We start from the raw sequence: 23,047 nt of genomic DNA on the forward strand, positions 1-23,047 counted from the left end.
ATTTACGGTTGATGAGTTGACCTGGTTTTCCCCTCTTATACTGTTGGTAAATCCTTAAGGGATAGAATTCATTTGAAAATTATTATAGAAGCGCGTGAATTACTAGTATATTGTCCCCAAAGGAAAATTTCTGAAATGTTTTGGCAAAGTATTTAATTAATCGGAAAAAGTTTAAATTAACCGGGAAAGTTAAAAGAAATAATATCTCTCGAGTTAAAGGTCTTATAATTGCCATTCCTAATTATATCAGGAGCGCCTGAATTCATTAGTATATTGTCCCCAAAGGAAACTTCTGAAATATTTTGCCAAAGTATTTAATTAATTAATTTAGCGAAAAGCAATAATATTTTTTTTATTATAAATACCCAAAACTGTCATTCCAATTATAACAGGAGCGCATGAATACATTCGTATATTGTTTCAAAAAGAGATAGCTGAAATATTGTTGGAAAACGAAAATAATTCATCGAATACACGGCAATAAAATCCTTTGTCCACGCGAGTCGGACACCAGACTGGGGGAGGTTAGAGGAAGAAAAATACATCGCTGGTTTCGATCAGTGACGGGCTAAAGTATACAAAGATAATAATAGACCCAGACATAGCTCAACGACAAAATGACCACGACTATCGTCCCCAAACACAAATTCACTTATTTAAAAAAGAAGGGACAAAGCAGAGGGAGAAGGCAGAGGCTGAGATGAAAATAGGATTATGGGCAATTGAGGAAATTAGAAAAGCTCTCCCTTACCGGAAACCTGATACGATGGGAGTGGTCACTGGAGCACCAACTGACACCAAAGAGGGCAGGCCCAACAATAATGACGCCCCACCTACCACCACAGCAGCCCCATCGGCCCCAACCCATCTCAGGGGCACTGTGGGGTTAATGGCAATTCCCCAGGCTCAGTTCAACTCCCATGTGCATCACCACATTACCCAATACAATAAGGGTAAGGGAGGGGCTGAAACACAAATCCAGTCCCTACAGGTACAACTTTTGAAACTACAATTGAAAGAGGCCCAGAAAGGAGAGAAACCCAAGAAACAGATGGTGGCTGAAGACCAACAAGAAATCTCACAAATCATTGAAAAAACTGTTTCCCGAATGATACAGCAACAACAACTACCCATCTTCACCCAGCAGGGACCACCTATACACCCACCCCAGGAGCAGCCATTCCAACTGCCGTATGCCTACCCGTTTCAGCCATACCCTTCATCGGAACCACCACTACAACCCTACTACCCACTACCACAATCAAACTATTCACCCACATGGGGACAGCCCCAGAGGTACTCTGGATCTTATGGAAGCTGTCATAATTGTAAACAAGCTGGGCATATGGTGCGACAGTGTCCGCACCCAATAACCCCGGCCCAAAGCCAGTTTCTGGCCAAAAGGGGACGAGGATACGCCCCTAGACTAAGGGGGAGTCAGGCCAATGATGTATCAACCACGTGCGGCCCTTCAACCCGCATACAATCACCCCAATCCAGACCCGAATCAGCAATCACCTCCCCCTTTTCAGGGCATGGCTGACGAATATGCCCCATGGCCCTGAAGCTGCTCACCACTAACCTACACTCATCATTGACCTGAACTACTGAAGCATCAAAGGCTTTTGCACTCTTGAAAACAGATCTCTAAGTGGCAGTAGCCCTAACAGCACCTGACTAAAAAAAACAAGTTCCATCTGGATGTTTCTGAAAAAGAAGGATTTACATCATCCATCCTTTTCCAGAACCTAGAGGGGGAGAGAAGAGTGTTGAGGTATCACTCCTCCAAACTGGACCACATTGAAGCAGGACAAACCACATGCTCCAGGTATGTGGCTGCAGTGGCAAAAGCTATTGGGAAAACAGCCCACATGATAATGTGCCATCCATTGGAAATCCACACCCACCATGGGGTTGCAGCATATCTGATGAGCAAAGAATTCACGTTCAGCGCTGAAAGGAAAACGAAAATCCAGAATAAATGCACACAATCACACATCACATTTGTCAACACTGACAAAAACACGGCAGACGCACTCAATGCTGAAGGTCTACCCCACTCCTGTGCAGAAAGAGCTGCACAGGAACTGAAACGGAGACCTGACCTGGGGAACGAACCACTCACCAACACACACAGATATGGGGAAAGACAATGTGACAAATGAAAAAAGGTACCTGTTAGTTATGGTAGACAGGTTCTCTAAATGGGTTGAGGCAATACCAACAGCAGGGGAGGATGCAAAATAGGTCATTAAGTGGCTGCAAACCGAACTCATGTGTGTTGTTTAATGACAAACGCTCCATGTACCAATAGGGTCGGATGTGTAAATGTCAACTGATTAATGGATGTGGTTTAATGATGGGGTTAGTGTACAGGCCACAATCTCATAAGTCTCGTGGAACGCGCCAATCAAATGTATGTGCAGGTTTGAAGTTGATTTGGGTTAAAGTCCTGCCCCTGGCGTTGCTGGCCATGATAGCCTCTCCAGGTGCAGGCACCCATCTCTCTCCTCATGAGACAATGGCTGGAGGAGTCATGCTGGGTTCACCAAGGAAGGGAGGTCATATGCCCGCCCTTGATGTACAACAAATTGTAATGTTTGATAATTGACGGAACTTTCTGCAGCTCTCTCCACACAGATTCACAAGGTCCAACGGGGAAGCAGAAGGGAGATCTGGCACACGGAAGGTAAAAATTGGTGACTGGGTGGGGTTAATGTCCACAAGAGAAAGTGGCTAGAACCCAGGTGGACTGGACAGTACGAAGTGAGGGAGGTTACTTCACACTCAGTCCAGGTCAAAGGTAAATCAGGCGCACCTTGGCACCACCTCACACATTGCACTCCAGCCCCAATCCCTTCTAGAACACGGACAGAAGTCAGAGCTGATTTAAACAGCTTAAATTCGATTCCAAATGAAGACATTCCTGACTCAGGTGATGCGGTATCAAACTCCGCCTCCCCTGATAAAGGAACCTCGCCCAGTTAGAGGGATATTTCTCCCTCCCTGGGCAAGGCTAGGGATATCTGGCCCCTTATTTGACATTTGGGGTGTCCCTGGGCACTTTCACATGGTTAATAGAATAACTATAACCGGATCCCCATGGATGTATGTCACGGACACTCTAGTCTAACTAGGTAATAATAGATTAAAAAATTTAAAAAAATCAAAAATTTAGAAAACAATAGTTAAAATAAGAAACTAATATGGCTCAAATTGAGAAGGTTGAATAAGAGTGGGTGGAGAGCTATGCAGAGAATGGACAGAAGATGGCAGTATTGCAGCACCCAAATGGTCTCCCAGCCGACTGGTTGAATGCTGGTGACATAATTTTGTTTTTTGGAGTAAACATTAAGGTTAAGGGTTTCCGTGTACCCAGAGATAAGATATCTTAAAAGAATACACTCATATGGGAATAGGAGTTTTACTTTCTGAGTTTTATTTAGGCAAGGGACTTTGAGAAGATAAAGGGTTCTTTTGGTATGTTTAGATATGGAACACGAATGTAGGTGTAACATTTTGACCTGTTTTCTGTTTCCATTGCATTTTCCGGCGACTTGATCACTCGCGGGGAAATGTGGTGAGAATAATGAGATTGTGTCATTTGGGATACTAGTTTTGAGGTAAATTGATTATAATAGAGTTTATAACTCTTGACCATAAGGTAAGCATTTGTATTGGCCATTAGAAGATAGAGATAGGTTAATTAAGGTTATGTTAGGACTTTAAAGGTTGACACTATAAGACCTGTGGTTATTTTTAAATCCATGCAGATAAAGTCAAAACAGTGAGACACTTAGTTAATATTGTAAAGGAACACACAGTTGTTATTGACTATTATTACAAAAAGGCAGACAGATGGGTCTACCCCGCACTGTTCAGACCTTGAAGGTTTGAGAGCAGAGTGGGGAGGGTGGACCAGGAAATGAGCAAGGTAGGCTGTGAAATAAGATAGGAGAGAAAGGGGTTAACATATTTAAGCAGCACAGATACATTTCAAAATAGATAAGTCACTTGACAGAGAATTAGAAAAGAATAGATATGAATGTACGCCAAAGGGAGAATTGGATATGCGGGGAATAAAAGGGACGTTCCTAGAATATGATGTACTAAGTTATTATTTAGAGTAGGTAAGGTTGATACCTGGCCAGAGCCAGGTATCAAACGAAGGAGGGTACATTGTGGACTAGGAAAGGATGGGGCCTATTGGATAATAAACTTATTTAAAATTAAACATTTATAGCTAAAAAAATAAATAAATAATTAGGCATAGAAGTTAAATATATAATCAGAAAGAACAAATGAGGAACTGTTTGCTAACCAAACCTGTATGTCTAAGAGTTTATACATTGCAGGTGAATTAAGGGAGAAGGTGAATCACTCGACCTGGGGGCATATCGCACTTGGAGGGTGAGACACACTGACACTGCCGAATGATCACAGAGTTAAGGAGAAGAACTGTTGCTAATAGAGCTCGGGGATCAACTCCTTAATGAAGAATTCCCTGCCCCTGACCTTTCCTCACTGTGTTCGTTCATAGAAGTGAAAGTGTTGCTTGATCTCTGGCTGATGATGTGTTCTCTGGGAGAGGGTGGGGTTTTACAGGACTGCCTGTAGTCCTGAGCTGTCTGATAAGGATATGATGGGGAGGTTACCATCGCAGTGCTGCCAGAACCACCACCAGTTCCAACGGACCAGGGTTCAGCCGGCCTACTCCACCACTTCAAGACCAAGTCCCACGCCATCACCTAAGCTCTCCAATCTGGTACAGATAATAAATATAAAAGACATCTCAGATAGTGAACATTTGGGGACTGAAACTGTTTATGAGGAAAGGGAGAATATGTGTTTGGCCTACAAAACACTTAATAGAAAGGACTGTGTCGTATGTGGACATGCCAGACCTATTCTGGCTGCTCACCCATTTGTCCTAAGTAATGGGGAAGGTTGGATGTGCATCCAAATTTAACCCTGTGCAAAACTCTGAGTCTTGTGTTCCCAGAAGTCCCTCCCCAGAAGGACCGTGGGGAGTTAAGGCATATGGGGGACATAACAGCTGTAACACTGGTACAGGTAGAGGTATAGACTATGGAAGGCTCCCTGCTACTACCTGCATCACTAATACCACTATTAACTAGAGGTGTTGCTGATGTATGGTGGATGTGTGGACCTGCCAGGCGGTTGACCCCATTTTTTGAAAGGAAATTGTCGTTGCTCATGTGTTTTGGCCAGTCTGATACCACCGTTGCCTATTATGATAGCTAATCAACTTCTGGGAAGCTACACAGGACACAGAGGCTTGGGACCAACCCAGGAGACGGCAGAAACGTGACGCTCCTTGGTCCGAGGGTACAGATAACATGCACACCAACCTGTTGGGGGTCCCAATAGGGGTCCCCCACGAATTCCAGACATTAACCAGGAATGATGGCCTGTGGCATCTGATGCCCATCATTGGCCCAGCTATTGTTGATGTTAAAACAAAAGGTCTGGATCAATTATAAACACACCCACACAGGACTTACAGGGATGGCTGAACAATTGGATGCTGCCTCACAAACCAGTAGACACAATAGACTAACACTGGACATAAGTCTGGCCAACAAGGGAGGTGTAACAGTGTTGCACGTTTGTTCCTAACAATACTAGTCCGGATGGGAGCATTTCAAAAGCTCTGAGTGGGTTGGCAAGGTTATCAGTGGAGATGAAGGGTCTTGCAGGTGTGGAGGAGAGTGGACTGTTCCCCTGGCTGGGTGGTTGTTTTGGTAAGTACACTGCAAGGACGATTACTGGATTTCTGACACTAGTTGTGGTTTTTCATTTCTGTGTTGCCTGTATCATACCTTGTTTGAAGAAGTTTGTTACAGATGTGTAAGGGGCCTCTGGTTGATGCTCCAGTTGGAGAGGCTGATACGAAAACGAGCTTCCGCAGGAGAGTGGGCTGACAGAGGAGGACCCTTGGTTTGCTGTAGATGATGTTGTTGAATGAATAAAAAGTGATGTTTGTCCTCCCTGTTGTGAAGGTTTGAAGTTCCCGGGTGGCGACGAGCCCACCTGGTACAGGTTGTATAGAGGGATGGACCGGAGGGTTTAACATATTCTCGTTTTTTGGTTTACTAATGTGTGGTTGGCCACTCCAGGGGTAGTTATTGGAGTGGTCTCCTTTTTGGTCCTTGCTCATTTACGACTCAACTTACATTGATGCTATTGGTGTCCCTAGGGGGTGCCAGATGAATATAAACTGGCGGACCAAGTGACAGCTGGGTTTGAATCATCATTTTGTTGGTGGTGTACAGTTAATAAAAATGTGGACAGAATTAACTACATTCATTTTAATGTCCAGAAACTGGGCAATTGGACTCAACAAGGCTTCGAGGCGGTCCATGGACAATTGGCAGCTACGTCCCTGATGGCATTTCAAAATAGAATCGCGGTTGATATGTTATTGGCTGAACGGGGGGGGGTCTGTGCAAATGTTTGGTGAACAGTGTTGTACTTTCATTCCCAATAACACAGCTACGGATGGGAGTCTGACTGTAGCATTGGAGGGACTTCGTACCCTTAATGGTAAGATGAAACAGCATTCTGGAGTGGACACTACTATGTGGGACTCATGGATGGATGCTTTTGGTAAATATAAGACGCTGGTTTCCTCCATCCTAGTATCAATTTCTGTTTTTGCGGCCATTCTTGTACTTTGTGGATGCTGTTGCATTCCATGTGCGCGCACGCTTGCTAGCCGTGTTATAACTGCAGCCATAGACCCTAATCAGGAAAGGGCCCAAATGTTCCCATTGCTTGAGGATGGGGAAGCTGGACCTGTCTATCTATTTGAGGACTAAGATACTTTTATGTCACGTCTCTTGTGAGACGTGAAGAGAGGGAATTAAAAAAATTTGTCTTCTGACAAATTTTATCCCTTAGCTTTGTCTTTTTATATACTTTTATGTCACGTCTCTTGTGAGACGTGAAGAGAGGGAATCAAAAATTTGTCTTCTGACAAATTTTATCCTTTAGTTTTGTCTTTTTATATACTTTATGTCACGTCTCTGGTGAGACGTGAAGAGGGGGATTTGTAAGGAATTGTATTAGATATTGGTAACTTGTTTTAACAACTTCTCAACATTAGCTATGGTTGACACAATATACACACTCCCTTTTATATTGGACATATGCTGGACTCATTGGACACATGCACGACACCCACAACTCCCCTCCCCCATGACAATCACTCAGACACACACAACTCAGGGTTGGAGCTCCAGACAAAGAACTACCTCAGGAACCAATGGAACGTGGACACCAGGCCTGTACAGGACTACCCAAGACCCAGATCGACCAATCGGAAGGCCAGACTCGCAGATCAACCTACTTTGCTTGTTGTCTATATATAAAACTGTACTACTGTGGAAACTCTCTCTTTTCCTGACGACCCCATACGGATCAGATAGAAAGAGCCGTGCTGCACGCTTTGCATAATATTTTTACACTTGAATAAACCTGCCTTATTATAAAATTATCCACCTCGTCCTATGTCTCCACTTGGTCTCCTGTCTCAAGTAAAACGAATTATCAACAGACTTGGTAGCAGAGGATGGTTAAAACATATTTGAATTCGGCCCAATAGAAAATTCATCGGACAGGAGACGAGAGGGAGAAAGATTCAAGAAGGAGAGGTGACCCGCTCGAGGGAGACGTCGGCGATTCAACTCACCCAGGAAACTGATCAAAGAGCTCGAAAATATTAAGGTAAGCAGAGCCGGTTTAATCAAAATCTGCATATTGTATTATAGCCAATATCTAAATTTAATGATCAGAAGTACTGAGGTGAGTGTGAATTGTTGCTAAATTTATGTGGAATTGTTTAGAATCTAAGGCATTGTGTAAAGATATTTGCGAAGTATAAAATCAAGTCGAATTAGTAATCTGGAACTAGTTGAATTGTTCTTCAACTAGGAGTATCGGGGATAAATCTAAGCTTGACGCCGTTCAAGTCGAATTAGTAATCTGGAACTAGTTGAATTGTTCTTCAACTAGGAGTATCGGGGATAAATCTAAGCTTGACGCCGTTCAAGTCGAATTAGTAATCTGGGACTAGTGGACATGGCACCCCACTAGGAGCATCGGGGATAAACCTAAGCTTGATATAGGAGTAATGGTATTAAACTTGAAACTCAAAGTGTTGAAATGTAATGTAGCCTGTTCAAGTCGTATTAGTAATCTGAGGCTAGTGGATATGGCACTCCACTAGAAGCATCGGTGATAAATCTAAGCTTGGCGTATTGGGATTCAAGTCGCATTAGTAATCTGGGACTAGTTGAAACATTTTTCAACTAGGAGCATCGGTGATAAATCTAAGCTTGAAATAGGAGCAAGGGTATTAAACCTGAAACTCTCCAAATTAATGCTGTTCAAGTCGCATTAGTAATCTGGGACTAGTTGAAACATTTTTCAACTAGGAGCATCGGTGATAAATCTAAGCTTGAAATAGGAGCAAGGGTATTAAACCTGAAACTCTCCAAATTAATGTGTGTGATTGAGCGTTCCACGAGATCTATTGCTACTAATTAGCTATAAGCTAAGTTCAGGCTCCGTTAGTGGTGACCGCCGAGTCAGAATCTGTGTGCCACGGTGAAGCAGCCATTTACGGTTGATGAGTTGACCTGGTTTTCCCCTCTTATACTGTTGGTAAATCCTTAAGGGATAGAATTCATTTGAAAATTATTATAGAAGCGCGTGAATTACTAGTATATTGTCCCCAAAGGAAAATTTCTGAAATGTTTTGGCAAAGTATTTAATTAATCGGAAAAAGTTTAAATTAACCGGGAAAGTTAAAAGAAATAATATCTCTCGAGTTAAAGGTCTTATAATTGCCATTCCTAATTATATCAGGAGCGCCTGAATTCATTAGTATATTGTCCCCAAAGGAAACTTCTGAAATATTTTGCCAAAGTATTTAATTAATTAATTTAGCGAAAAGCAATAATATTTTTTTTATTATAAATACCCAAAACTGTCATTCCAATTATAACAGGAGCGCATGAATACATTCGTATATTGTTTCAAAAAGAGATAGCTGAAATATTGTTGGAAAACGAAAATAATTCATCGAATACACGGCAATAAAATCCTTTGTCCACGCGAGTCGGACACCAGACTGGGGGAGGTTAGAGGAAGAAAAATACATCGCTGGTTTCGATCAGTGACGGGCTAAAGTATACAAAGATAATAATAGACCCAGACATAGCTCAACGACAAAATGACCACGACTATCGTCCCCAAACACAAATTCACTTATTTAAAAAAGAAGGGACAAAGCAGAGGGAGAAGGCAGAGGCTGAGATGAAAATAGGATTATGGGCAATTGAGGAAATTAGAAAAGCTCTCCCTTACCGGAAACCTGATACGATGGGAGTGGTCACTGGAGCACCAACTGACACCAAAGAGGGCAGGCCCAACAATAATGACGCCCCACCTACCACCACAGCAGCCCCATCGGCCCCAACCCATCTCAGGGGCACTGTGGGGTTAATGGCAATTCCCCAGGCTCAGTTCAACTCCCATGTGCATCACCACATTACCCAATACAATAAGGGTAAGGGAGGGGCTGAAACACAAATCCAGTCCCTACAGGTACAACTTTTGAAACTACAATTGAAAGAGGCCCAGAAAGGAGAGAAACCCAAGAAACAGATGGTGGCTGAAGACCAACAAGAAATCTCACAAATCATTGAAAAAACTGTTTCCCGAATGATACAGCAACAACAACTACCCATCTTCACCCAGCAGGGACCACCTATACACCCACCCCAGGAGCAGCCATTCCAACTGCCGTATGCCTACCCGTTTCAGCCATACCCTTCATCGGAACCACCACTACAACCCTACTACCCACTACCACAATCAAACTATTCACCCACATGGGGACAGCCCCAGAGGTACTCTGGATCTTATGGAAGCTGTCATAATTGTAAACAAGCTGGGCATATGGTGCGACAGTGTCCGCACCCAATAACCCCGGCCCAAAGCCAGTTTCTGGCCAAAAGGGGACGAGGATACGCCCCTAGACTAAGGGGGAGTCAGGCCAATGATGTATCAACCACGTGCGGCCCTTCAACCCGCATACAATCACCCCAATCCAGACCCGAATCAGCAATCACCTCCCCCTTTTCAGGGCATGGCTGACGAATATGCCCCATGGCCCTGAAGCTGCTCACCACTAACCTACACTCATCATTGACCTGAACTACTGAAGCATCAAAGGCTTTTGCACTCTTGAAAACAGATCTCTAAGTGGCAGTAGCCCTAACAGCACCTGACTAAAAAAAACAAGTTCCATCTGGATGTTTCTGAAAAAGAAGGATTTACATCATCCATCCTTTTCCAGAACCTAGAGGGGGAGAGAAGAGTGTTGAGGTATCACTCCTCCAAACTGGACCACATTGAAGCAGGACAAACCACATGCTCCAGGTATGTGGCTGCAGTGGCAAAAGCTATTGGGAAAACAGCCCACATGATAATGTGCCATCCATTGGAAATCCACACCCACCATGGGGTTGCAGCATATCTGATGAGCAAAGAATTCACGTTCAGCGCTGAAAGGAAAACGAAAATCCAGAATAAATGCACACAATCACACATCACATTTGTCAACACTGACAAAAACACGGCAGACGCACTCAATGCTGAAGGTCTACCCCACTCCTGTGCAGAAAGAGCTGCACAGGAACTGAAACGGAGACCTGACCTGGGGAACGAACCACTCACCAACACACACAGATATGGGGAAAGACAATGTGACAAATGAAAAAAGGTACCTGTTAGTTATGGTAGACAGGTTCTCTAAATGGGTTGAGGCAATACCAACAGCAGGGGAGGATGCAAAATAGGTCATTAAGTGGCTGCAAACCGAACTCATGTGTGTTGTTTAATGACAAACGCTCCATGTACCAATAGGGTCGGATGTGTAAATGTCAACTGATTAATGGATGTGGTTTAATGATGGGGTTAGTGTACAGGCCACAATCTCATAAGTCTCGTGGAACGCGCCAATCAAATGTATGTGCAGGTTTGAAGTTGATTTGGGTTAAAGTCCTGCCCCTGGCGTTGCTGGCCATGATAGCCTCTCCAGGTGCAGGCACCCATCTCTCTCCTCATGAGACAATGGCTGGAGGAGTCATGCTGGGTTCACCAAGGAAGGGAGGTCATATGCCCGCCCTTGATGTACAACAAATTGTAATGTTTGATAATTGACGGAACTTTCTGCAGCTCTCTCCACACAGATTCACAAGGTCCAACGGGGAAGCAGAAGGGAGATCTGGCACACGGAAGGTAAAAATTGGTGACTGGGTGGGGTTAATGTCCACAAGAGAAAGTGGCTAGAACCCAGGTGGACTGGACAGTACGAAGTGAGGGAGGTTACTTCACACTCAGTCCAGGTCAAAGGTAAATCAGGCGCACCTTGGCACCACCTCACACATTGCACTCCAGCCCCAATCCCTTCTAGAACACGGACAGAAGTCAGAGCTGATTTAAACAGCTTAAATTCGATTCCAAATGAAGACATTCCTGACTCAGGTGATGCGGTATCAAACTCCGCCTCCCCTGATAAAGGAACCTCGCCCAGTTAGAGGGATATTTCTCCCTCCCTGGGCAAGGCTAGGGATATCTGGCCCCTTATTTGACATTTGGGGTGTCCCTGGGCACTTTCACATGGTTAATAGAATAACTATAACCGGATCCCCATGGATGTATGTCACGGACACTCTAGTCTAACTAGGTAATAATAGATTAAAAAATTTAAAAAAAATCAAAAATTTAGAAAACAATAGTTAAAATAAGAAACTAATATGGCTCAAATTGAGAAGGTTGAATAAGAGTGGGTGGAGAGCTATGCAGAGAATGGACAGAAGATGGCAGTATTGCAGCACCCAAATGGTCTCCCAGCCGACTGGTTGAATGCTGGTGACATAATTTTGTTTTTTGGAGTAAACATTAAGGTTAAGGGTTTCCGTGTACCCAGAGATAAGATATCTTAAAAGAATACACTCATATGGGAATAGGAGTTTTACTTTCTGAGTTTTATTTAGGCAAGGGACTTTGAGAAGATAAAGGGTTCTTTTGGTATGTTTAGATATGGAACACGAATGTAGGTGTAACATTTTGACCTGTTTTCTGTTTCCATTGCATTTTCCGGCGACTTGATCACTCGCGGGGAAATGTGGTGAGAATAATGAGATTGTGTCATTTGGGATACTAGTTTTGAGGTAAATTGATTATAATAGAGTTTATAACTCTTGACCATAAGGTAAGCATTTGTATTGGCCATTAGAAGATAGAGATAGGTTAATTAAGGTTATGTTAGGACTTTAAAGGTTGACACTATAAGACCTGTGGTTATTTTTAAATCCATGCAGATAAAGTCAAAACAGTGAGACACTTAGTTAATATTGTAAAGGAACACACAGTTGTTATTGACTATTATTACAAAAAGGCAGACAGATGGGTCTACCCCGCACTGTTCAGACCTTGAAGGTTTGAGAGCAGAGTGGGGAGGGTGGACCAGGAAATGAGCAAGGTAGGCTGTGAAATAAGATAGGAGAGAAAGGGGTTAACATATTTAAGCAGCACAGATACATTTCAAAATAGATAAGTCACTTGACAGAGAATTAGAAAAGAATAGATATGAATGTACGCCAAAGGGAGAATTGGATATGCGGGGAATAAAAGGGACGTTCCTAGAATATGATGTACTAAGTTATTATTTAGAGTAGGTAAGGTTGATACCTGGCCAGAGCCAGGTATCAAACGAAGGAGGGTACATTGTGGACTAGGAAAGGATGGGGCCTATTGGATAATAAACTTATTTAAAATTAAACATTTATAGCTAAAAAAATAAATAAATAATTAGGCATAGAAGTTAAATATATAATCAGAAAGAACAAATGAGGAACTGTTTGCTAACCAAACCTGTATGTCTAAGAGTTTATACATTGCAGGTGAATTAAGGGAGAAGGTGAATCACTCGACCTGGGGGCATATCGCACTTGGAGGGTGAGACACACTGACACTGCCGAATGATCACAGAGTTAAGGAGAAGAACTGTTGCTAATAGAGCTCGGGGATCAACTCCTTAATGAAGAATTCCCTGCCCCTGACCTTTCCTCACTGTGTTCGTTCATAGAAGTGAAAGTGTTGCTTGATCTCTGGCTGATGATGTGTTCTCTGGGAGAGGGTGGGGTTTTACAGGACTGCCTGTAGTCCTGAGCTGTCTGATAAGGATATGATGGGGAGGTTACCATCGCAGTGCTGCCAGAACCACCACCAGTTCCAACGGACCAGGGTTCAGCCGGCCTACTCCACCACTTCAAGACCAAGTCCCACGCCATCACCTAAGCTCTCCAATCTGGTACAGATAATAAATATAAAAGACATCTCAGATAGTGAACATTTGGGGACTGAAACTGTTTATGAGGAAAGGGAGAATATGTGTTTGGCCTACAAAACACTTAATAGAAAGGACTGTGTCGTATGTGGACATGCCAGACCTATTCTGGCTGCTCACCCATTTGTCCTAAGTAATGGGGAAGGTTGGATGTGCATCCAAATTTAACCCTGTGCAAAACTCTGAGTCTTGTGTTCCCAGAAGTCCCTCCCCAGAAGGACCGTGGGGAGTTAAGGCATATGGGGGACATAACAGCTGTAACACTGGTACAGGTAGAGGTATAGACTATGGAAGGCTCCCTGCTACTACCTGCATCACTAATACCACTATTAACTAGAGGTGTTGCTGATGTATGGTGGATGTGTGGACCTGCCAGGCGGTTGACCCCATTTTTTGAAAGGAAATTGTCGTTGCTCATGTGTTTTGGCCAGTCTGATACCACCGTTGCCTATTATGATAGCTAATCAACTTCTGGGAAGCTACACAGGACACAGAGGCTTGGGACCAACCCAGGAGACGGCAGAAACGTGACGCTCCTTGGTCCGAGGGTACAGATAACATGCACACCAACCTGTTGGGGGTCCCAATAGGGGTCCCCCACGAATTCCAGACATTAACCAGGAATGATGGCCTGTGGCATCTGATGCCCATCATTGGCCCAGCTATTGTTGATGTTAAAACAAAAGGTCTGGATCAATTATAAACACACCCACACAGGACTTACAGGGATGGCTGAACAATTGGATGCTGCCTCACAAACCAGTAGACACAATAGACTAACACTGGACATAAGTCTGGCCAACAAGGGAGGTGTAACAGTGTTGCACGTTTGTTCCTAACAATACTAGTCCGGATGGGAGCATTTCAAAAGCTCTGAGTGGGTTGGCAAGGTTATCAGTGGAGATGAAGGGTCTTGCAGGTGTGGAGGAGAGTGGACTGTTCCCCTGGCTGGGTGGTTGTTTTGGTAAGTACACTGCAAGGACGATTACTGGATTTCTGACACTAGTTGTGGTTTTTCATTTCTGTGTTGCCTGTATCATACCTTGTTTGAAGAAGTTTGTTACAGATGTGTAAGGGGCCTCTGGTTGATGCTCCAGTTGGAGAGGCTGATACGAAAACGAGCTTCCGCAGGAGAGTGGGCTGACAGAGGAGGACCCTTGGTTTGCTGTAGATGATGTTGTTGAATGAATAAAAAGTGATGTTTGTCCTCCCTGTTGTGAAGGTTTGAAGTTCCCGGGTGGCGACGAGCCCACCTGGTACAGGTTGTATAGAGGGATGGACCGGAGGGTTTAACATATTCTCGTTTTTTGGTTTACTAATGTGTGGTTGGCCACTCCAGGGGTAGTTATTGGAGTGGTCTCCTTTTTGGTCCTTGCTCATTTACGACTCAACTTACATTGATGCTATTGGTGTCCCTAGGGGGTGCCAGATGAATATAAACTGGCGGACCAAGTGACAGCTGGGTTTGAATCATCATTTTGTTGGTGGTGTACAGTTAATAAAAATGTGGACAGAATTAACTACATTCATTTTAATGTCCAGAAACTGGGCAATTGGACTCAACAAGGCTTCGAGGCGGTCCATGGACAATTGGCAGCTACGTCCCTGATGGCATTTCAAAATAGAATCGCGGTTGATATGTTATTGGCTGAACGGGGGGGGGTCTGTGCAAATGTTTGGTGAACAGTGTTGTACTTTCATTCCCAATAACACAGCTACGGATGGGAGTCTGACTGTAGCATTGGAGGGACTTCGTACCCTTAATGGTAAGATGAAACAGCATTCTGGAGTGGACACTACTATGTGGGACTCATGGATGGATGCTTTTGGTAAATATAAGACGCTGGTTTCCTCCATCCTAGTATCAATTTCTGTTTTTGCGGCCATTCTTGTACTTTGTGGATGCTGTTGCATTCCATGTGCGCGCACGCTTGCTAGCCGTGTTATAACTGCAGCCATAGACCCTAATCAGGAAAGGGCCCAAATGTTCCCATTGCTTGAGGATGGGGAAGCTGGACCTGTCTATCTATTTGAGGACTAAGATACTTTTATGTCACGTCTCTTGTGAGACGTGAAGAGAGGGAATTAAAAAAATTTGTCTTCTGACAAATTTTATCCCTTAGCTTTGTCTTTTTATATACTTTATGTCACGTCTCTGGTGAGACGTGAAGAGGGGGATTTGTAAGGAATTGTATTAGATATTGGTAACTTGTTTTAACAACTTCTCAACATTAGCTATGGTTGACACAATATACACACTCCCTTTTATATTGGACATATGCTGGACTCATTGGACACATGCACGACACCCACAACTCCCCTCCCCCATGACAATCACTCAGACACACACAACTCAGGGTTGGAGCTCCAGACAAAGAACTACCTCAGGAACCAATGGAACGTGGACACCAGGCCTGTACAGGACTACCCAAGACCCAGATCGACCAATCGGAAGGCCAGACTCGCAGATCAACCTACTTTGCTTGTTGTCTATATATAAAACTGTACTACTGTGGAAACTCTCTCTTTTCCTGACGACCCCATACGGATCAGATAGAAAGAGCCGTGCTGCACGCTTTGCATAATATTTTTACACTTGAATAAACCTGCCTTATTATAAAATTATCCACCTCGTCCTATGTCTCCACTTGGTCTCCTGTCTCAAGTAAAACGAATTATCAACATTATACTGTTACACTAGGACCCGTCTGTAACAGTGCTATCTTTATCAGCATCATACAAACGGATAGTATTTAAACCACAAAATATGCATCCAAGCCGAACTGAAATCTTATCAAACATTTTGGGTCATTTCACATTTTTAAATTTCCTTAAAACCGGTCAAACTGGAAATCTCGCACAGAAAATCTTTCCATTTAAAAGAAAATTGCGATGTAAACTAGATTGAAGAATTCATAAATGTATTCTGGTGAGCAGTGTTTATTTAGTGTTCTAGGGCAGCAATGACGGAAGAGAAACTACATGTATCTAATTATAGACACGTTGACTAACAAATAGCCTATCAAATGTCGGAAATTACAAGCAGAAACATATCTAAATTAGGCTTCAAAAATAATATCCTGCACCCCCTGTCAAAAATGTGTTATGCCGTCCGTGTCTGTACAGCGCATATTCAATCTGCCTATTTGCGGGGAAGGGTCGGTTGCGGGACTCAAATTTTCACTTTAGAGTCAGGCGGCTGACCCGCTTATTCTGTCGACTAGTGGAATTCACCAGAATCTCCGAAGTAGCTTGAAGAACCAATCATACAGGTCGAGTGGTGAATGAGGGAGTCCTTCCCCTCATACTAAAGAACTACCCGCCTGCCCTCTGATCATTTTCGCCTCTCTTCTTCATAGAAGAGTTCTACTTAGCTCATCTCAGCACGACTTGATCTGTTTTCCTCTAACTGTTCAAAGGTGAGCGCAGGATTTGTCAGCTCTCATCTTTTGTGTTGGATGTCTTTATCGAAAAGGAAAAGTTTTAGCTTTGGGTAACAATTTGCTTCACCGCAAGGCTAGCTATCCTACCAACTGTTTTTTCTACCTGGAAGGGTAGAATTACTAGTTCGCTCTCTCGTTTAGCTCAACCCACTAACGCCATTGACTGTCCTAGCGTCACTGTTTATTGGTCAAGAGCCACGCGTTTGTTCGTCGTAAGACCAACATAGCTCTAACCTTTTCCTAACTAGCTAGGCTACTAGCCCACATGGTGAATGCTAGCTATGTTCACATTGTTAAAGGGTTAGCTTCTCTGGCTAGCACTGTGCTAACTAGCTAGGCTACTAAGCCCAAGTGGCGAATGCTGGTTACGTTTCACTTTGTTCTCGGATTAGCTGTTTTCTGGAGCCATGGAACCTGCTAGCTTGGCTCAGAGGGCACCAAGCAAGGCCCCTGCCCCAGCACCGGCACATCTATGCCTATGTGGGGCGACCATTTCGGGCAGGGTGTCGAACACGCAGAAGCAGCATTCAACGACCACCGGTCATGCATCCATTGCAAAGTTTTGCTGCTAACACACTCCACCAATGAGAGTGCAGAGTTGCCCAACGTAGTTCATCTCCTACTCTTAAATCGAGTGGGGAGACTTCTTCGCAGACCCAGCCCTCATGGGCTGACATCTTGGATGGCTACCCCGAGGACCTTCACCCAATTTCCCAGGGCTTGGCTCCAGAGGAGGGGGAAGGGGACCTCGTTTTCGAAGAGGATGATGGAGAGGGTATGACCGACCTCCTCCAGGCAACGGAGGAGGAAGAGGATGAGGAGGCGCAAGCCACTCGGCCCTCTTCCGCCTTTAGCAGGGCATCAATGGCAGATGAGATATTTGCTCATTGACGTCTGCAAACAGGTAGCTGAGCCTTGCCATGAGCCTTGCCATGAGCGTTGCAGTGGTTGGGGATAGAGCTTTGTGGCTCAACCTGTCCAGCCTGATGGATGCTCATTTTCACTTTATTTTATTTCACCTTTACTTGCCAGCACACAGGTTTCTGAAGTTCGCTTTTCAGGGCACAGCCTAAAAATACCTTGCTATCCCATTCGGGCTAGTGTTAACTCCCCGAACGTTTAGCAGGTGTGTAGAGGCAGCTCTCTCACCCCTAAGAAACAAGGGGCTTAGAATCTACGCCTACATAGATGATTACCTGCTTTGCTCCCTGTCCTGGGAGGAAACGGTATGAGACACAACTGAAAAAGAGCTGTTTGGTGCCAACACAGAGAATAGAATACATAGGCGTAAGGATTCTCTCTCTGATCAGGCTACACTAGGAAGACGGCATTGCGTCTTTCTGACAGTGCCTCTCCCTGTTCCGCAGGGGGTGCTCGGTCATGTTCAGGATGGGTAGAACCACTTTGCCTACTAAGGTTGAGAGACTTCCAGTGCTGGGTGTTTGCCCAACGCCTGTGTGCATGGCGTCACCTCAATCGGCAGATAGATGTGACTTCTGCATGCTTTTCGCCTCTCCATCACTTGAAGAGCCCCTCGATCTTAGTTCATGGCATTCCCCTAGGGGTAGTGGCAACAAGGAAAGTGGTGACGACAGATGCGTCACTCACAGGCCTGGGAGCAGTTCACAAGGGAAATGCAATAAACGTACCCTACAACTCCACATTGCTCACATACATTTTCTACCTAACCAATCGGAATTGTCACGTCTTGATCGGAACAGACAATATGACTGTCAGGGTAGAACTCGCTCCCTGCGCTTACACAGACTATCCTCCTGGATTATTCTGTGGAGCAGAGCACACCTACTGCCCATATGTCCCGGGAGTACTGAACATAGGAGTGGACTCATTTTCCAGAGGGAATCCCAATCTAAGGGGCTGGAGACTCCTTCCCCATGTGGTGAAACAGATCTGGGAGAGATACGGTCAAGCGTCCGTTGATCTCTTCGCAAGAAAACACATTCTGCCCAATGCTTTTCATGCTAGCAGGAGACGCACCACTGGGAGTGGGGACGAGCTGGCACAACCTTGGCCAAGGGTGTTGCTTTACACTTTTCCTCCCCTCAGCCTCACTCCCCATTCTGGCCAGAGTGAGGGAAAAGGGCTTATCCCTTATCTTGATAGCCCGTCGATGGCAAGGCAAGCTCTGGATAGCGTAGATCACTCCCCTGCTATACAATAAGCCTTGTCAACTACTGTTACGCAGGGATCTGCTGACCCAAGCAAACAGAAAGATTTTCCACCCTCACCCGGAAATCATGGCCCTCTGGACCTGACCCGTGAGAGGTTAAATCTGGATGCAACTGGCTTGCCTTTTGTAGTCATTGAGACAATCCAGAGTGCTAGGGCCCCTTCTACAAGCTCACTGTATGGAAATAAGTGGTGCATTTTTTTAGAAGTGGTATGACCAAAAACAGATCATTCCTAACCAATGCTCTGTATCTGAGGTTTTCTACTTCTTGCAGGACCTTTGGGACAGAGGGAAGGCTTTATTCACTGTCTAAGGTCTATCTAGCCACTATTTAGGTCTGTCATATAGGCTTTGTCAAGAACACAGTGGGAAAACTAACCGTTATGTCATTTCATGAAGGTGGCACGTCGCTTATGTCCAGTTCCCAAGCATTTAGCCTCATCATGGGATTTGTCTATTGTGCTTGAGGCTATTTCACAGCAGCCTTTTGAGCCATTGGAATGTGCTGAGATTAAATAGCTTTCCTTTAAAACCACATTAAGTGAGCTACATGCACTGTCAGTTAACCATTCGCGCCTGCAGTTTGCCCGGGGCTTTTCCAAGGTCACCTTGTTGCCCAACTCCGCCTTTATGCCCAAAGTTAGTGGCAATTACAATTGTCTCGCTTTGAAGCTTGTGGATTTCCACAAGCCAGTTTTCCTTTTTATGGAAAAGGAGCGGCTGCACCATTTGTGTCCAGTACGCACGCTGCACATATACTTGGATAGGACGAGAGCTTTGCGCAAGCAACTCTGTGTCCTGCAAGAGGAGGCCCCTCTCTCGTCAAAGGTTATCACATATTGTGGAAGCTATTATATTGGCCTATAAAAGCAAGGGGTTACAGCCTCCAGATGGCCTAAAGGCTCACTCCACCAGAGCTATGGCTACCTCTTGGGCAATGCTCAAAGGCATGTCCTTGCAGGAGATTTGCGATGTGTCACTGCGCCCTCTTTGGCGCATATTGTCCTTAGTGTCGGGGCCTCTGAGGGTTGAGACTATCTGGCTTCAGAGAGCGTGTGCGATACGGGAGTTAGCCATATCCCAATAGTGAGATGTCGAAACGAATAATTGAAAGAGAACTAAAGGCTACTTACGTAACTCCGGTCCTTTGATATTATGAGTGAGACAGCTCACCACATTTTCCTACTTGCAAGAGTGTGAGGAAGTTCGGTACGCTCGAGAGCGATCCGAGGGCAGGCGTGTGGCTCTTCAGTATGAAGGGTGGTGCACTGACAGACATATATGATTGGTTCTTCGAGATACTTAGGAGATTCTGGTTAATTCCACTAGTGAGATGTCGCACTCATAATATCAGAGAACCGGAGTCACGCAAGTAACCTTGAGTTTGTCTTCCAGTCAAGATGATCCAATCACTATCTAATCAAGGCTCAGTAAGTCTATACATGGTATTAAAATGTATCTCTTATTGGTCCACTGTGTCCGCACTGTGGCCAGATGAGGGCACAATCAGAATGTGGTCAAAATCCTGACATAGGACACGTTAGTGCAAACTGCAAAGTATGAACAGAGCGTTCATAAGCTCTGGTCCAGGGGGCGAGTGCGAATTCCCTGCACCAGAGCTTTCATGTGATGGAGCTGTTCTAGTACCGTCTTCTCCTTGGTCTGGAAGATCTCGGCAGCCTCCTCCTGGGAACAGGTCTCCTCGTAGCACTCCCGCTCCAGGTTGCCGGGCATCATCTCCTCAAGGAAGAAGTTGGCCCTGGGCCGCCGGGGCCCTCGGAGTAGCTGCACTGCATGCCTCTGCTCCAGAAACACTGTACAAACAGAGTAGGGTGAAGTTGCCCCTAAATGTTGATTTTGGGTCAGTTTAGCATTTCCCCCACTTATGGTTAAGGTTAGGATTGAGGGAGGGGAAGCTGATCCTTGATCTGTACCTAGGGGAAATTTCACCCCAGAGTGGGCACAACACTGCAGTCCTGTGTGGCTCAGTTGGTAAGAGCATGATGCTGACAATGGCAGGGTTGTGGGTTCAATACCAACACATTAATGTAGGCCCATGCTTCTTTGAAGGAAAAAAAGTGTTTTAAGTTGCATTTATATACAATACTGATGTCTGTAACCCATTGACAAGAGCCTCGAGCAGAGATTTGCTGGTTTTAGTTGTGTAGCTTAATCATATCACTGAACTGAGTTCCATTTTAAGTTACTGGAGTGAGAATATCAGCCATGTACGACACCCATCACAAAAGTAAATATCTCATCAAGTATCTAGTAAGCTGGAATTGAGGTAGGTGGTTTAATTACATATTGCAAATACAGTACAATAAATAGGCACTTTCCACTGACTACAAGGTGAGGTGTTACCTTTTGATTCAAACAGGGAACCGACTGAGACCAGAAGTACTGTGAGGAGCCAACCGTCGGACTGTGACATCCCTCCGCTCCAGGTAGAAGTTGAAGGGATTGAACTGGGATCAGCTAGGTTCACTAATCTAGATTTAGTTACGAGAGAGAACCTACCGTTTTCTGTGGGCGCCTGCTAAAATGGTGGCTTTTCCCCACAAGCTCGGCAATTGATCTTTAACTAGATTCTAAATATTGACACAGTGAATCATTGGCACTAGCCAAGGCAGCATTCAAGTCACTCAACAGTTGTGCACTACTCATCATACTCATTCATGTGTGTGATTCTAAAGTATCATGAGACAATGTTTTATTGAGAAACACATTTTCATCTGCCATAGTTCTAAAGTGTGGCCCGGGAATATTCAGCACAATGTTTCACCTTCAATTTACGAACTAAACATTTTGAAACAATTTAAATCTTGAATGTAATCCACGTGAAGGAAATTACTAAAGAAACATATCCAAAGACCCAACTCACACAGACAATTTTTATTACAGGATGGTGGTATTTCACTGTACAAGACAGCCATATTACAGCCCAGGGCGTTGGGGTTATGTACATGGAAAAGAGAGGTATAGCATTCAGTATTATTTCTAACGTATAAATTATCAATAAGTACTGGAACGTTAGAGACCACTTCCCAGGGGTTCACGATTCAGGACAAGCAAAGAAAAAAGGGACAACCCCAAAGGTTGTGAGGAGGGAAATGATATGACCATACAGACCATAATAATGAGAACATAAAACACAACTCTGACATCCACACAAGACTGAGCGGGAGAGAACATGACTACATTTACATTTTAGTCATTTAGCAGACGCTCTTATCCAGAGCGACTTACAGTAGAGTGCATACATTTTTACATACTGAGACAAGGATATCCCTACCGGCCAAACCCTCCCTAACCCGGACGACGCTATGCCAATTGTGCGTCGCCCCACGGACCTCCCGGTTGCGGCCGGCTGCGACAGAGCCTGGGCGCGAACCCAGCCCAGCCTGGGCGCGAACCCAGAGACTCTGGTGGCGCAGCTAGCACTGCGATGCAGTGCCCTAGACCACTGCGCCACCCGGGAGCAAAAGAGTTTCTCCTGACCCAGGTACTTAACCAGGAAGTACACTGGGCCTACTTATTATACCCTAGATATTCCCTGAATCCCAAATAAACCCCGTACCTCTTATTCACTTGTGCAGACCTAAGAGGATAGGTAAGAGTAATTTGCGACAATTCCACCTGGCCCGTCAGAGGGAAAAACTGAGCTACCACCATGCTGCTTATTTTCCTATCCAATCCTCTCAGATCTACACAAGTGCCAACGGGGGTAGGGGCTAGTGGTCGAGTTGAGTTTCAGGATATAACATGGTCAGGAAAAACTAGAGGCTCTAAGCATTACCGTCCGGTTTCTTGGACCCAGATTGAGTCTACTCCTGAACTAAAAAGCACTTCTGAGGTATATTCTCCATTAAGTGTGCCTTTCTAATCCAGAAGTAGGCTTAATCTGGGTCTGGGGAAACTACATTCACTGAGGAGAATAATCTTAAAGCAGTGTTCATTGTTTGAAAA

General features: G+C 44.6%; 1 protein-coding gene across 1 annotated transcript in view; it reads right to left on the minus strand.

The window, feature by feature from the left end:
- Positions 1-21,644, minus strand: part of LOC120018467 (coagulation factor IX-like) — a 45,064-nt gene extending 23,420 nt beyond the window's left edge. The window contains exons 1-2 of the mRNA XM_038961692.1: positions 21,443-21,644; positions 20,726-20,892 (exon numbers count right to left, since the gene is read on the minus strand). Coding sequence (XP_038817620.1) covers positions 20,726-20,892; positions 21,443-21,512 — 237 coding nt within the window. The 5' untranslated portion in view covers positions 21,513-21,644. The remainder of the gene's footprint in view (positions 1-20,725; positions 20,893-21,442) is intronic.
- Between the last annotated feature and the right edge of the window lie 1,403 nt (positions 21,645-23,047).

The sequence above is a fragment of the Salvelinus namaycush genome, chromosome 23 (assembly GCF_016432855.1).
Source record: "Salvelinus namaycush isolate Seneca chromosome 23, SaNama_1.0, whole genome shotgun sequence".
NCBI classification, from domain to species: domain Eukaryota; kingdom Metazoa; phylum Chordata; class Actinopteri; order Salmoniformes; family Salmonidae; genus Salvelinus; species Salvelinus namaycush.